This window comes from Clupea harengus, chromosome 2 (genome assembly GCF_900700415.2).
Source record: "Clupea harengus chromosome 2, Ch_v2.0.2, whole genome shotgun sequence".
In the NCBI taxonomy this organism is placed as follows: Eukaryota; Metazoa; Chordata; class Actinopteri; order Clupeiformes; family Clupeidae; genus Clupea; species Clupea harengus.
Window position 1 is genome coordinate 32,331,061 of NC_045153.1, and position 17,362 is coordinate 32,348,422.

Consider the following 17,362-nt stretch of genomic DNA (forward strand, 5'->3'; position numbering starts at 1 on the left):
TATACGTCAAAATGACGGAGAGCCCACGGAGACCGAAGGGCTGTGATTGGTCCAAGCCATCGCTGTGTACCTTGTGGGTAGTAGCATGCTAACATTAGATAGCTGGCTCAGACACTTCACAAATCCCCTCAGACGTATTCTTGAGTTACAATAACGGGTTTTTTACATTTTGCAGTGTCTATTTCTTGGTCACTTTAAAAAGATCTAAGCAAAAAGAAATCAAACAAACAACTTTTATCGCTGTTTAACTTGTGGGTAGTAGCATGCTAACATAAGATAGCTGGCTCAGACACCTCGCAAATCCCCTCAGATGTATTTTTCTTTTACAATAACAGGGTTTTTACATTGCACAGTGTCTATTTCTCTGTAACTTTTAAAAAATCAAAGCAAAAAAAAGTCAAACAAACAACTTTTTTGTACAAATACGACCATCTACGGACTTTGGTCTTCCATCTTTTTTTTTTTTTTATTGCTTTGCGAAACCAACCAACCAACGGAGAACTATAAAGGTTCACAAGTCCGTCGAAGCAACTGCGTGGCCACACAGTAGCGCAGTCGCGGAAGCATATGTATTTCATTCATTTTACAGACGTACAGTGATGTAATGACGTGGCTCTTTGGTGGCTCTTTCGCCCATGGAAAATCAAACATTCTTAGCAGGTTCTCAATAGAAAAGGTGACCTGTCATGCCACTCTTCACAGTGGCTGAGATCTAGGATATTCAGAGGAAGTAAAAGAATTGAATGAGTTGCCATGGGCACTAACCTTTTCCAGTGTAAATATGTAGATTTCTTCTAATGTAGATATTCTTCTGAGATACGATCATACCAATATATCAATTCTATTATTTAATATTGAGCCAATTGTTGCACAGTGCACTATAATGTTACAAATAACATTAAGGAATTGGTCTTGGTGATATTACAAAGGTGGTGATTAATCCACCGTACAAAGTTGGTATTGTAATATTTACCACTCTAATGCATTATTCTGCCCCTTAATGTTCAGACACGCTTAAACGTTCCAGTCTGGTTTTTCCATCTTTGGTAACATTTTGGCTGCTCTTTTATAGGTTCAAACACATCAGATAGTTTAAAGGCTATTTGATGCAAGATATAATCAGAAAATGTAGATTTGAACTGGAAGTTGTGCACTGTTCTCTGGAATAGAGGACACAGTAGGACCAGGAGGCCAGGAAGCACGTCATTTTCTGGAGAGGGCTGCTGGTGTTGTTGATCTGTGTTGTATCCAGGGAATATTGAACCAGCATTGATAACACAGCCTTTTACAGCAACATACTATTCCCTCTGTGTGTCTTAGTAGGAGTCTTTCAAAGTCTGACATGTGAGAAACACACAATTGCCTTCGTGTATTTACCCTCTCCTCTGGATCTCAGAGTAACACAGTGCTGCACCTGGACCTGGTGACCGGGGCTACAAGGAGGCTGCTGTTCACTGAGGATAAAGAGGAGGCCGCACACAAAACCTCTCAATGGTGGAGCAGCAAGAAGGGTCAGGTCAATCAGGTAGGCTCCAGCCACTGGCCTCATCCGCTTTTAACGGCATGGATGAAGTTCATGTCATGAATGCTTACCTGTTTACCCCTGTGTATTTAAACACTCTTCCCAGCCTAACTTCAAAATGTGCCGGGAGTTTTCCCAAAAGAATTGGCTTCTTTTCTACAAAGAAGATGGGTAAGTCATTCTCTTTTTTCTGTCCTGATGTCTGTTTTGTTTTTCTCCAACTAAACGCAACGGGCCGCAAAAACTATAAGTTGCATGTGCACCAGATCTTGACCATAGTAAAATGACCATAAGAGTTTTATTTTGAAACGGGGATTGGAGAAAGACGTGGAGCAGCAGAGAAGAAGAGAGACTGACTTGTGGGGAGGGAGATGTTTTGGAGGGAGCTAGTGACCAGGTCAGCCAGTCGGTAGTTACCACGTGGTGTGCAGCCCATCGGGTAAGTTATAAGGTGAAGTGCTCAATAAACTTGCAAGCTTGTGAATTCATCTAAGCTCTGTGTCAGGTGTATGCGGATGCCTCCAGATATTTGAACCATTACAACCCAGGCCATATTTCAAATTAATAGCAAAAATGAATGTGTTTATTTTTACAGCACTAGAAATTCGGTGTGCTTATGCTATGCTCACATTTCCAAAGTGCCAGATGGCTTGCCCGACATAATGGCCACCAACAGCCATTCAAATCTTAGCATCAATATTTGCTGATCTTAATGAAACATTACAGGCTCATTTATAGGCTCTTCATAATGGCACATAGAAGCTATTTATTCAATTTCAGACAAATAAGCCATAAACTGGATAATTCTGTGTGGATTCACCCGGAGTCTCCCACTTGACCATCACAGAATTTCCTATAATTGTGTGAATCGTGTATGAAGAATACAAAAAAAAAGTTACCCCTTAATTTCCAGTTGTTTTATATGGATACCCCTGCCTTTTCTGCCTTTATATTGGTTTTGAGTTGGTTTTATTTTTCGGGGCACTGCTTGTATTAATCCACTTGAGTCAGGCAGTAGATTCAGGCACTGACTCTATTCTGCTATTTGAGCAAGTAAACAAGTAAACAGTGTTTCAAACGTCAACTGTAGACTACACCTTATATTCAGTGTTTACACATACACAACATCAAAAGCTTGGGATCACCCAAGAAAATGGCAAATTTTTCAGGAAAATAGTATTTTTTCAATTCAAATAAGGTGATAAATGATTGAAGACTTTGATAAGGACAGCGACAATGATTTCTGCTTGAAATAACACTTTTGTGCTACAAACTTTGCCTTCATCAATGAAATTTAATTCCAGCTGTGTAATTTGGCGCAGTGCTTTGGGTAATTGTCCTGCTGTAGAATGAAACTGGCTCCTCTAGGTGGGATCCACAGGGTGATGTCAAACAGAGTGATGTCCTTCCTTATTTAAGAAGACTTTTATCCTGTACATAGTTCCCACTTTACCAGCCAATCATTTTCCCTTCACCATGCCTGAGAGATGGCATTAAGGAGTCCTCCAGTATCTTTTCATTTATTTTGTGCCTAATGAAGTTTCTTCTCTGTGATCAAAACACCTTACGGGACGAACACATGCCAGCAATGTGAAACGCTTCCACCGCTTTGAGTGGGCGTGGTGTAGCGTGTGGAAATAGCATAACAGACTGGACTAGAGAGCTAGTTAGCAAGCTAGCCAGCTAGTAGGCTATCTAGTTACTTGTCTTTATATCAAAACTGTCATTCTGTTAAAGTAAGCCCAGGATTAAATATCTAACATACCAGGAACAACAGCAACCCCTTACAAGGCCATCCAAGCTTTTCTTTTTAGCAAATGAAACGACCGAAGGACGCCATAGTCCTACAATTTTCAAACCGTCAGAGACAACACCAAACAATCTGATTGGCCGCTGCTGGCAAAATTCGCTCCTCATTTGCATAGCAGGCTATTGGTTACTTTCACACTACACCATGTAAGCACCCAAGATTGATTGGAGAAGCCTCAACCTTAGATCTGAGTTACAAAAGTAAAGACAGATTTTTTTATTTTCCAAACCATTCGTCTGTTACAGCGTATTGAATTCAGCGACAAAGCCACCAAACAGGATGTGAGCTTATATCTTGGCCAGTCTTTGGTCAATTGACTCGAAACTTGCTGTGAGCGTTTACAGCATGCCCCTTGACATGGCAAGTTTCCATGGCAACTCTGGCCTGCTTGGCCCCCTCATCGCTGTATAGCTATTTTTTTAAACTGAGCTAATGAAGGAAGTAGGACCCAAGTGCAAGATGGTTGCAGGAATTGTTGTCTTTTTAATCACTTCTCCATAACAGGGAAAATCCCAAAACACAAAAAGGAATAATCCAAACGCTCAGAAGACAGTCAAAAACAGAGAGCAAAAACAGAGAAGTTGATTCTAACAAGACTAGGAAAAACAAGAGATTTACAAAGACTATGACAGACTATAAAACTGGAACTAGCAAACTTGAGAGACTCGACACTTGACAAGAAACATGAAAGCTAGAAGCCAGTACTGACCAGAACACAAACGAGTAAAGTCACCGAAAAGAACACAAAAAGCAACCTGGTATAAATACAACACTTAATGAGCCATGTGACCAATTAACTAGCAAACAGACAGGTGGCAACAATGAAAGGAAAACCGACACAGGAAGTCAACAAAAGCACATGTACAAACATAACAAACACAGGAAGCACATGTAGAAAACAACCACACCACAAGCCTCTCTAGTTGGCGACCTCTAGAGGCCCGGAGGTCCCAACTCGTGACACAGAGGTTCCAAACCTTGACAAAAAGTGCAGGAATGCAACTACTGTAAGTGCAAGTTAAGTACTACTAGAAGTGCAAGTCAGGAAGGGAGGTGCTCTCTAAAGAGTTGGGTCTTCAAGAGCTTCTTTTTGTATAATCTTTACACATTTTAGGTTCACTTTACAATATACTGTTTTATATCATATTAATTAGTGTTTCTCCTTTGTTACAAAACAGCAAGAGAACATCCAGATGTCTGCTATTGTTTCTTTGCCGTGTATCAGGATATCTGTGTATCACATGGTGGCATTATTCCCTTGACTTCAACACTATCATATCTTTCCTATAGCATACAGTAGGCCTAAGTTTAAAAGCAATTCATGAAAGATTATTTTAGACAATTGTAGTGACTCAAAATAGAGAAGTGTCAGTCATATGCAAACAGAGTTCTGCAGGCATCCAAGTACTTCTGACAAACAGCAGGTTTGTTTCCTTATGGTGTATTTCAGAAGTCGGAATTTCCCAGTTCCAATTTGGAAGTTTCAACAGGAACGCCCACAAAGTCGAAATTCCAACTCGGAAAGTCGGATGAACTTCACCAACTTTGGCTTCAGAATCCATCAACTTTATTAGCAATTCTATCTTATTTGAGTCTTATCAAATCCGTCATACACACAGTACTGTCCAACTCCTATGTTGCTACGGTGTTTGTATGCGCAAAATACCTCACAATGCGTTGTCATCAACTGGTATTGCTAACATCTGGTAACAATTGCTAACAACAACAATTGGTATTGCATTTGTTTTCTGACTTGTTACTGGAATGCGGTCTACTAAGGCGTTACGTCATTCCCAGCTCCTAGTTCTTCTGAGGTAAATGGAACACACCATGAGTCAGACCTTGTTTCAGGCAGTGTTGTTAATGGTAGTGTATATGGAAAAACATCCATCATCTTATTGTTTTGGTAGGAATCAGCTGGAAGTCCTGGATATATTGGAGGGACAGGTTCACACCATCTCACTTCCCATCAACCTGAAAGCTGTCTTCATGGTGGCTGAGGACCGCTGGCTTCTGGTTGAGAACAAGACAAACAAGTGTGTTCTCTTTTTTTTAAATGGATTTGGATTTCAAGTCTGTAAATATGTTGTTGTTATAATTTGCAAATTTCAGTGGAGAGTGTATCTTACTTTGGAATTTTTGACTCACTCAATTTTTGTCATTCTTCTTAGCGACTGACAGACAGATTTGTTTCACTGTCTTTAGGAAGTTCCTGTTAACCAAGCCCATGCACATGGGTGCGGAGGACTCTGGTGTCTGCCAACTGCACACCGTCACTGAGGAACCACATGGCATGGGCTTTGGCATGAGCTCAGGTAACAACTAACAAACAAAACATTCTTAGGGTAATCGAGGTGGTTGTTAGGGCATTGCTGGGGTAGACATGGTGGTTGCTATGGTAATTGAAGTTGGCTGCTATGCTGGTTGCTAGGTAGTCATAGTGGTTGCTATGGTTATTGCTAAGTTGTCATTTTAGTACTGGTTGCTATGTTGTTGCTAGGGTAATTGAGGTGGTTGCCAGGGTAGTCATGGTCCAAAACAAAAGTCAAAATATTCCATAGGTGTCCGTTTATTTAATCTATTTAAGTGATTATGAAACTATGTATTTGTCTTTATAATACAGAATAATGTAACTGGGGTGAGCATTACGTTTGTGCAGGCTATAAACATATGTAGTTTAGTTATACAGAATTAAGTTCCTTGCTCTTGCAGTGAAACTGCTTTGCTCTCTCTAACGATTTTCTGTCTCTACCCCTCTTTCTGGATCAGAGATAACTATCCCCCAGGAGATATCCAGTGCCCAGTTGTCCCCTGAGAACCTGAGTGCGGTTTTAGACCAGAAGATTATCTCCCCTAACCGCCTTTTCTGTGATAGCAGCACCTACGCCAGGGTCATTGTGGGTTTCCCTGATCTTATGGTGAGTTGCTCAGACTGTTTCAGCTTTGGCTTAATTTGAGTTTATGTGGTAGGGCGGTTTGTTTGTCAGTGTCACAACATGTTTACTGTTGTACAAGGTTGGCTGGGATTTTTGTATGCAATGCATAAATTATATATAAATACAATTCAGATTGTTGTCTTTATTTTCAGTGAAAGTGCCGCTTGTGAATTATATGCTTTGATAATATTGTGTGGAAATAGAATCTCTCCATATTTGAATGTTTCAGTACTATAAGTTCAGATGTGTTGTTGTGAAACTAACTAAATGTACATCTTGATTGAAAACAAGTATGAAATGTAAAGAAAGGCAAAGAAAATATGAAGCTAGGACCATTTCATATGCATGTTGGTTTATTGATTGTCTCTTGTTTGCAGTCACCTAATGAAGTGCACACATTTAAAAGAGAGAGCCCCCTCACTGATGGTAGGGGTGTGGACGTGTTCTTCGGAGGGAGTCGGCACATTGGACCTCCTAAGAGGATGAACTGTGTGACTTTATTAACGACCAACCAGGTAGTGAGAGCTCTGCAGGCCTCACAAGTGCCCCTGGCTGACATCTACCCAAAAGGTAACCACACCATCATCTGACAGTTAAACGTCATTGCAATTACATCATTGCAAAAAAAGTAAATACCTCTTGGGAAGTATACCTTCCTACAAACCTGCTCTAAAGTAAATTACAGCCTGGTAGAATGTGTCTCAGTGTAACATCTCCAGCACACAATGTACAGCTTGTGTCTTCACTTTTCCTTTGACTTCACCTTTCCTTTGACTAACAATTGTAGGTGTTGGAAGAAACACTTTATCTCGCGTATGTAATGAACTTAATGCAGCTAGTGTCCAACGTCCAAAATGTTCCACCCAATCTTGCTTTTCTCTACATTATCGATTTAGTTCACCCATCGCCCTTGCTTTGCTTGAGAAGTCGCCAGCCATGTTTTCTTGCACCATGCTTTTCATCCATCACATGATCAAAACCCTTCCCTTCCTCTGCACCTGTCCAATAATGTCTTTATATTTGAGCGCTGCTGCATGCTCTGGATAACCTCTCATCTTCCCCTATTAGTCATGAGCAACTCCAGAAATCCTTCCGTAAAATGTCACACTACAGCACAGCTCTCTAATTTATAACTGTCTTATTCATAACTTCAGTAATGAAAAGACTTTTAACTGTTGATTGTGTATGCTACTCACAGATGTCAGTCCACCTATGACAGCTGCATACTTGGAGGTGACTGACCTCAACCTCAAAAAGGTCAAATACATCCCTGTTCCAAGGTAACACCAGTTAACTAATTACATTTAATGTTAAATCTACCTCTTTATGAAACATCAACCCTGTTTTGTTCATTTGTCTTTTCAAAAATGTTGATATTCTCTTTACGTATTCCCAGTTACACTTTTACTTTGGACCTGAAGGTTGAGAAAGGGATAACTAGAGTTAAGTTTAGGAACCAGTGCCCAGTTTCATAAAACTAGAGTTTTACAGTCTAGAGTTAAGTTTAGGAACCAGTGCCTAGTTGCATAAAACACCTGAAGTGAAATGTCCCCTTAAATATCCCTTAAACTTCACGCTGTTGCATAAAAGTGTACCTTAGGGTTTCCTTAAGTGAAATGATGAAAACCCTTAAGATGTCCTCAAAAGTATTGCATTTTTCCTTGTGTTGCATAAAACATCATCATCAACATTCAAAATGCCATCCCATCTGCTGATGATGACCCTTCCAGTCATTTCACAATCAAAGTGTCATCACAGAGATGACCAGCGTCTTGGAAAACTGTGTACCGTACTGTATCTACAGCAGCAGCTTCAGTTGAGAATTGAGAGCCTATAAAATCGTCAGAAGGAAGACCACAGATTTTATAGGCCCTCAACTCTCAACTGAAGTGGCATCAAGCTCTTAGGCACCCTCAGTGCAATTCTAAAAGGGTCAGCGCGAAGCTAGTGGTTAGCTGCCCACAGTCAAATATCCAATTCCAATCAGACTACCAGTACCAGATTGAAAACAACTCTGTTTAAGTGTGCAATCACCCACTCATTGCCTAAGGGACGGCGTCCTGTCTACTGTGTGTGTCACAACAAACAAAACATCCCCTGTATAATGGGCTTTAATTAATCCACCCGGAGCTGATATTTAATCACACAATTACGTTAGTGCTTGCAATCGGGTACGTTAAGTAGCTAACTAACAGTTACTCGCTAGTGAACTTACAGCATTATGTGCTTTTCTGATGAATTCGCTTTTAATTAGCTAGTCTTATCGAAACGTATCTAATAATTTTCGTATTACTATTGAGGAAGTTTCTATCACAATATGTATTGCTACCGTTTTATTGCCCAGGCCTACTTCAGTGCAAAAGGTGGGCATGCCAAAAGATATTATGAAATTCATTGTATTTTTAAACATTCACAACTTCTCACTTAAATTAAGCTATTACTATAAATTATAATGACCTAAGTGGTCTCAGACTTTTGGACCGCACTGTATGCAATAGTATCCTGGTTTCTTTAGTATAAAGACTTCGAAAAACTTCAGAGGGAGAGGTCACCCCTGATTAATGTTAGGGTTAAATACAATATTGTCATGAATTTCATGTGCTAGTTTTTAGTGAAACATCCCTTGATGGTTTGCTGGATGTTCGATTGTCAGTTAATTTGACTGTTTTTGTAATGAATATGTCAGTTAACACAAATGCCTGTTTGAAGCACATCGCTGTATCCAAAATCAACATCACTGTAATGTCAATCAGCTTTCCCTGAAGTCAGTGAACAATGAGTTTTTGTCTTCTTTTGTTTTCATTTTGACATTTGTTGAATGCTAACATGTGTAGGTCATCAACTGTGTCCCCCTACACTGCTTGGATCTCAAAGTTGTCCGACACTGATGTACTGCTGGCTCCTCTTGGCACTGGAGGTGTTGTGACTGTGGACATGGGAGGCTACGTGCGCCTGTGGGAGACCGGACTAGACAACCTGCAGCGCTCTCTGCTGGAGTGGAGGGGAATGATTGGAGCTGAGGATGGTCGCCCAATACAAGTCAGTCTGTCAAAATGTTTCTGAAGTGTTATGAGTTAAGAGTCACTGTGCACTTGGTGTGGTGCCTAATCCTTCTTCTGCAGAGTTCATTTCAAGTTTTAAAGCAGTAATCCCTAATTTAGGCAGTCGAGTCCTTCAGGATTTCGTGATTTCTGTTAGGGCTGTCAAAGGGCTGTAAAATTGGATTAATTACCTAATTTATGGTTAATTAATCTAAATTACTTCCATATATAAATTTACCGTGAGAAGCATTTTAAAATTCAGTCAGATTTGCCATTGATGTAAAGTGACAAAGTAAACAAGCACTGGCATTGTGATGTTCAGCACACATTAATGGTAAACAATAGAAACAATAGAAACTTTGGTGAACATTGGTTAATAAACACATTTTCTTTATCCTAATGAACTCACCTCATACTTTGTCTAAGACTAGCGAGTTAACTAACTTTTCTAATAAAGGGAACATGATATTTTTTGCCAGATTGATGAATCAGAATTGGACAGTGATTTTGATTGGCGCATACAAATGTTCCCTGTCAGAGAAGAATATCTCACCACTCCTATATCCAAAATCCACGCCTCGGAGTTTAAGTCAACCCACATGGGTGGAGTAGGCTGTTTTTGCGGAGTTTCTGCTTCTAAACTAGAGTCCTTTCTATTACTGTGTCTTAACACACACACACACACACACACACATGTCTATTGTTTCCTCTCTCAGATTACAATCCAGAGGGACAGCAACCTGGATGTCAGCGCTCCCAAACATGGCAAGGTTGACGCCAACAACGATCCCCATGTGGGTGGAAACCAGTGGGCTGGGGGCACAGGTTGGTTATTCCATTTTGGAGTTCAGTTTCAGTTGTCCCGAGAGACAAGGTCATGCAGGCGAATGTCCACTGTAAGTACAACAAAATAAAATCCAAGTTACAGCATAGTTTGTTAGGGCCCAAGCACAGGAGGTGCTGCACCGCCGGTGTCCACTGGAGGGCACTGGAGGGCACATGCAGTGGAGATGCAGGGCAATATTGTTCCCGTATGGATTCAGTGTTCGCTGGAGGTGCAGGGCCCCATTGTTTACGTTAGGATTATTTATTAGGGCACCGGAGATTTCTGTGTTCTGTAAACATTATTATTATTAAAACATTATTTGGCAACTGCTACCCAGAGACTTGGCCTTGGCTGTCTCATTGTCCTTGAAATTTAAAAGCTTGGTTAAAAAATAATAATAATCCCAGCTCTGTGCATGTCTCTGTACACATATTGCACATGCGAGTGGACAGATTCAGTATTACATTTCCAACTGACAAATATCATGGCTTGCCTGAAAATTCAGTAATGAAGGGGTGAGTGTTTACGCTGGCCTACTGGTGCTGTGACTTAGAGATGTGCATACCTGAACATTTCACTTTTAATTGTGGATTTATTGGAAGGAAAAGCCTGTAAGGTTAAGAAATTCAGTTCTAATGGACTTGAGGTCATAGAATTCCCTCACTGAGAGAAATGTGCACAACTTCAAAAGTCTTTTTGTAACTCATTCCAAATAAAGTGAAAGCCAGCTCTGGGAATGGGTGTTAAAATGAGTTTTATAAAAAAAACTCCAGTTAAGTAGAAAAGAGCTGGATAGGAACAGTAGTTTTGAACACAAAGATCTTCTAGTGTTGTTCTCTCCTGACAGTGCTGGCAATCCAACCAGTTGTTGTATGAAATAAAGTGTTGTTTGTCATAGCAATCACCAGTGATAACACACGGGGCAGAATGGTATGATTCATTTCACTCTGGGGTACTGCGTAATGATTGATTTGATTGATCTTTTTGAAATGAGCTAACCGATGTTCATGTTGGCCGACAGGGGGCAGAGACACAGCGGGGCTCGGGGGTAAGGGAGGCCCCTACCGTTTGGACGCGGGACACAAAGTGCACCAGGTCTCCCAGGTGGAGAAGGATGCTGTACCTGACGAGGTCAAAAAGGCAGCACGTGAGATGGGCGAGAAGGCTTTTAAAGAGAGGTACCAGTAAAACGAAGGTTACGTATGTAACCACGGTTCTATGAGTTTCGGATGACCGCCAGAGGCGGTGCTTACAGCACTGGATTTCCATCGCACGTACGTGCAGGTCGAGTGTTAATACCAACAAAGTCACCTGTGACCTGGGTGACGTCGTCAATGTGCGCTAGCACAAAAGGCTGTCTAACCCAGCAAGCGACCTCTTGACAATCTTCTCGTGCAAACTCCGAGTGACTGCCAAGGTCTGGCGGTCATCCGAAACTCATAGAACCGTGGTTACATACGTAACCTTCGTTCTATTTCGTTTCTCCTGACCGCCAGAGGCGGTGCTTACAGCACTGGATGACTAATACCAACAAAGTCATGAGGAGTGCCTACCCGCTTCTAGAGACGCCGTAACGGCGTAGGGAGTATCGCTGCCGCGACCGGGTTATGGGATACCACATTCACCCTGTAAAACCTAGTGAAAGTGCAGCCTGATGCCCAGGAGGCTGCCCTGCAGATGTCACTGAGGGGAACCCCCCTCAAAGACGCCCATGAAGCCGCCACACTCCTCGTGGAGTGGGCTCGGACCTGCTGAGGGGCTGGGGAGCCACTGTGCCTGTAGGCCTGTTGGATCGTCTCTGCAATCCATTTAGAGAGCCTCTGTCTGGATAATGACCCCTTCTTGGCCCTGTGTGGCAGACAAACAATGCGTCTGACTGACGGCAAGCTGCCGTTCTTGCGACGTAAGTCCTTAGGGTGCGCACTGGACACAACCGTTCTGCGCTCAGGCCCTGTTCTTCCGCCAGGGTGGACTCGAAAGCTGCCAGGCTGAGGGGCTGGTTGGAAAATGTGGAGTGAAGGGTCTTTGGGAGGAAGGCGGGGTTCGGCCACAGGGTGACCCCCTTGCCTTCAGGATGCCACTGCAGGCAATCCGTGCCTACTGACAAGGCGTGTAACTCCCCTACTCGCTTTGTTGACGTAATGGCTAGAAGAAAAGCGGTCTTCATTGAAAGCCAGCTGAGCTCCGTCGTCTGTAAAGGCTCAAACGGGGCTGCACAGAGTGCTCGTAGCACCAGGAGGAGATCCCACTGGGGCACCTGCCTCCGCTGTGGGGGTCTTAGTCGAAGAGCCCCCTTGAGGAACCGAGTCACCAGGGTATGGGACCCGAGAGTTCTGCCTTCTATCCGAACGTGCCCTGCGGAGATGGCAGCAGCATACACCCTTATGGTGGAGGGCGTGAGTCCCCGATCCAGAAGTGACTGCAAGAACTGTAAAGAAGTGTGCTGGCTCCTGTCCCCGTGCCTGGCACCATTCCGTGAATATCTTCCACCTGTTCGCATAGAGGGCATTGGTGGAGGGTGCCCGCGAGCTGTTAATGGTGAATACCACCGCCTGCTCACAAAGTCCTAGCAGTGGGTCCGGCCCCTCAGGGGCCAGACCCAGAGCTGTAGCCGAGACGGATCTGGATGCCAGATCTGGCCGCCCAGCTGCGATAGTAGATCCCTCCTCACTGGGAGGCACCAGGGTCTCCCGTGCAACAGCTGGAGCAACCTGGGGAACCATACCCTCCCCGGCCACCGGGGAGCGATTAGTAGCAGCTCGTGCTCCTCTGTTTCCAACCTGTGCAAGGTGGGCCAAATTAGTGGCAGAGGAGGAAAAGCGTATAGCTGCCGTCTCGGCCATGTATGCGCCAGTGCGTCCCGGCCTAGCGGGCCTGGCTCCGAGAGGCTGAACCAGAGGGAACACTGAGTCGATTCTTGAGAGGCGAATAGGTCCACCTCTGCCCTGCCATATCGACCCCATACCGCCTGTACCACCTCTGGATGGAGTCTCCATTCCCCTGGGTCGGGGCTCCCCCGGGACAGGAGATCTGCGGCTCTGTTGTAAGTGCCGGGCAAATACACCGCCCTCAGGCTCAATAGGTGCTGATGGGTCTCCTGCAAGAGCTGCTGGGCGACCCCTAAGCACTGCAGCGATCTGGTGCCTCCCTGGTGGTTGATATAATACACCGCTGACATATTGTCCGACCTGACCAGCACGTGCCTCCCTACTAGCGCAGGTAGGAAGTGCCTTAGAGCCAGCAGCACCGCTCGAAGCTCTAGCACATTTATGTGCTGCCGCTTCTGCTGGGGGCTCCAGCAACCTCTGGCCGTCTGACGCTGCCACACGGCGCCCCACCCCATCTGGGACGCGTCCATGGTCACCACTTCCCTCCGGGAAGGAATAGCGCCCAACGGAACTCCCTGGGTCAGGTACTTCCTCCTCCTCCAAGGATGGAGGAACCTCCTGCAGCTGGTGGTAACCCTCACCAGTCTGTGTCTGTGCCGCACGTGATGGAGGCCCAGGCTGTTTAGCCAGATCTGGAAAGGCCTCAGCGCCAGGAGGCCTAGTGGGATCAGGGATGCCGCTGATGTTAGCATCCCCAGTAGGCGCTGGAAGGATCTCAGGGTCAGAGCCCTGTGTCCTCTGAAGCGCGCCACGAGCTGCTGGATTCCGTCGACCCGCTGTTGAGAGGGGACAGCCCTCATCGCCTGCGAATCGATGGCCATGCCCAAGAACCCAGTCTGCTGACGGGGAACTAGGGAACTCTTTCTGAGGTTCAGTCTGAGCCCTAGACCCATGACATGCGCCATCAACGCGGCAACATCGCTGCGGGCCTGTACCTCCGACTGGGAGCAGATAAGCCAGTCGTCCAGGTAGGGCAAAATGCGCATTCCCTGGGCCTGCAGAGGAGCCAGAGCAGCTGCAACGCACCTGGTGAACACCCGGGGTGCCAGAGCTATTCCAAACGGTAGTACCCGAAATTGGTACGCCCGACCCTCGAAGGCGAACCTGAGGAATTGTCTGTGGTGTGGTGCGATTGGGACGTGGAAGTAAGCGTCCTTCAAGTCGATGGTCGTGAACCAATCGTTCTTCCGAATGCTGTGCAGAACCTCCTTGGTGCGCAGCATATGAAACCTCAGTGTCTTGAGATGAGTATTTAAGTGCCTGAGATCTAGAATGGGGCGGAGCCCGCCATCCTTCTTTGGAATTATGAAATAGGTGGAGTAGAACCCACCTTCGTGTGTAGGCGCGTCGAGCTGTTCGATGGCCTCTTTTTGGAGGAGAGCGCCGATCTCCTGACGTAGGGCTAGGGCCTTCCCCGGGTTGGTGACGGTGGTGGTCTTGACCCCACGGAACCTTGGCGGTCGGCCTTGAAATTGGATACTGTAACCCTGAGACAGGGTTGCCAGTACCCAGGGGTCCGATGTCACCGCTTCCCAGCGCCTGAGATGTTGGCTGGAGAAGCGGCCGACCGCCGGTGTACTGCTGTCACTGCCTGCGCCCTCTCCCCCTCCGGTCCCTAGAGGGGTAACGGGCCGTGGCTTGGGCGCCCTGTGTAGGGCGAAGTGTGCGGGTGGCGGGGGGTGGGCGAGATCTGTCTGGCTGGCGAAACCTCTCTGACTGCCGTGTCCGCGGCTGGCTGACTGGCCACTGTGCGGGCGCCTCAGCTCTTAGTGGTGGGGGCCCGCGTCTAGTCTGGCTCCCCCGACGAAGGCTCGCAAACTGCTGCCTGGCCTGTATGACCTGCACACTGCGCTCCAGGGCCTGCTGTGCAGCTTGACCAAACAACTCCCCGGGGACCACCGGGAGAGAACGTAGTGCCCTCCTGCCTGGCTCGGCTAGGGGGGATTGGGCCACCCATATCTGGCGGCGAGCTAAAGTCAAATATGACATTAGCCTACCGAGCTCTCTCGACATAAAGGCAAACGCCTGTAGCGAGGAGTCACACAACCCCTGGGACGCCGACGCATCCCCTGTGCCCTGCAGTGTCTGGGTGAGAGCCAGCATTAAGTGGGACATTGAATTCCCTATGCGCGCCGTACGAGCGGCTGCATCATAACACCTCACAATGAGGTCGTCTGTCAGCCGGCATTGTGGGCGGGGGCAGCGAGCATGGGGCCTAAGCGCCTCATCGGGGGACAGTATTAAGGCTGCCACCGACGGCTCCACATTAGGCATCCTTTCCAGCCCATAGGTGGACGCCCCCTGCATGGCCGACAGGACCCTGCAGTTGGTGGGGAGGTGGGAAAATTGTCTGGGGTCTGCCCAGCACCTCTGCAGCTCCTCAATGTACGGAGCTGAGGGTGGGACCGCAAAGGCAGTCTGCTGTACCGCGGTTCTAAAAAACGCATTCTGGGGGGGCACCGCCACAGGGACCGGGTCCAGCCCCAAACGCGCCAACGCTGCCTTCAGGGTGGACTTAATAGAAAGCTGGCTAGCCTCTGGCTCGACCCCTGTACCCCGGGCTGTATCCTGGGAGCTGGTCTGAGAGTCGTGGGGGGCTGACTCGTACGACTCGTCCCATGTCCAAACTCTCTGACGCCCTTGTGGAGAGTGTATCTAGCTCCCGGGCACTCCCTACTGGTGACAGCGTCGGTGGTGACCGCTCCGCCTGATCGGCTGGTGGGGTTCGAGCGTGTACGCTACCACCCTGCCCTGTGTGTGTTGGAGGCTGCAAGTTGGCCAACAGCGCCTTAATACTTTCCAACTCTGTGGTCACCGAGTCCACCTTCTGTGCCAGTCCACTCTTCTTCCTCTTTGCCTTAACGGTGGCCTGGCGTGCAGTACTACGGCGCTTAGTCGGCCGTAGCACTCTCTCGTGTGCCCCCTCATGGGGCTGTGCAGTGCCCGTCTCCACCTCCACTAATCTAGCTGCCCGAGCTGTCAGGCTTAGGCAGTTACAGCTCATGCAGGCAAACTCCGTTAGCCCCTGTCTCAGATGCTCAACGCCCAGACAGGCGGGGCACTCCATATGGCCATCCTCCGGCTCGAGAGGGGCCCGGCAGCTAGCACAGATGGTTAACATCTTGCCCTGTACTGTCAGTTCTGGCTTCCAGCGAGAAGCACTTAGCCAGACTAGTATAAGCCCGATGGGGCTGCCTTCAAAGGCTAGCGGGCTAGCAGGCACGTGAGGGCGTGTACACCCCTGCTCTGCTCTAGCAATGAGACCGAGAGCGGGTACACTCAGGTCCGGTGTGAACAGACGATCGTCTCTTCCCCACCGATGCTATCTTTAAGCCAACAGACTCATAAGGAGTCTTAACTTCTTCACAGAGCGAGACACACTCCGAAATGAAAAACACAATATATTAGACCAGGCTACAAGAGTGAGTACACTCAGGCTCCGTCTAATCCGACGGTGGTTCCCCACCGCCGCTAACTTAAACAAAAAGATCCGTAACAGAATCTTACTCTAGTAACAGAGCGAGACACACTCCGAATGAAAACAGAATCTATTACCAGGCTACAGAGCGAGTACCCTCAAGCTCCGTGCCATCCAACGGTGGCTTCCAACCACCACTAATTTAAACAAAACAAAACCCGTAACAGAGTCCTACCTTAATCATAGAGCGAGACACACTCCGAATGAAAACAAAATATACTAAACCGGGCTACAGAGCGAGTATCCTCAAGCTCCGTGCTATCCAACGGTGGCTTCTAACCACCGCTAATTTAAACCAAAACAAAATCCGTAACAGAGTCTTACTTTAATCACAGAGCGAGACACACTCCGAAATGAAAAGCCGTGTCAAACCAGGCTACTGCGGCAGTGGAGCGAGCACACTCCACAGCGGCTGTCACAAACAAACTTACAACAACAAGTTTACCTACCTTACGACTCCGGTGCTGTAGACTTAGCTGTTAAGCTAAGTCTAGCTCTGTCCATCAACGTTCGTCTAATATGGCCGTAGCCTGCCGGGTAGCTGTCTAACTGAAGATACTAAGGACACTATATCCAGAGAAAACCGGCGAGAACACCGTTCAGCTGGGTTATTTCCACCTGTGCCGAGTGAGCGGGGCCGCTCCGGTCCAGGCTACACTTCAAGTAAGAAACAACCAGTTAGCTTACCCGCTTTGATGCGAACAAAAACAACTTCGAATAACGCAGTTTCTCGGAGGGTGAATATCCACTGCCCCGACCACAATGGGTAACGAAACTTCTAGCGTCTTCCTCAAATCACGAATGTCGACCTGCTTTCGCGAGAAGATGCAAGAGGTCGCTTGCTGGGTTAGACAGCCTTTT

The 17,362-nt window shown here is 46.5% G+C and overlaps 1 protein-coding gene across 2 annotated transcripts in view; it reads left to right on the forward strand.

Annotated features, from left to right (window-relative positions):
• Positions 1-17,362, forward strand: part of vwa8 (von Willebrand factor A domain containing 8) — a 67,726-nt gene that overhangs the window by 43,155 nt on the left and 7,209 nt on the right. The window contains exons 30-39 of one of the 2 annotated variants that reach the window (XM_031561231.1): positions 1,397-1,525; positions 1,629-1,693; positions 5,243-5,368; positions 5,538-5,647; positions 6,102-6,250; positions 6,646-6,838; positions 7,467-7,548; positions 9,103-9,307; positions 10,026-10,134; positions 11,157-11,313. In XM_031561231.1, the coding sequence (XP_031417091.1) occupies positions 1,397-1,525; positions 1,629-1,693; positions 5,243-5,368; positions 5,538-5,647; positions 6,102-6,250; positions 6,646-6,838; positions 7,467-7,548; positions 9,103-9,307; positions 10,026-10,134; positions 11,157-11,313 (1,325 nt within the window). The other variant, XM_031561235.2, reaches the window with a different exon arrangement.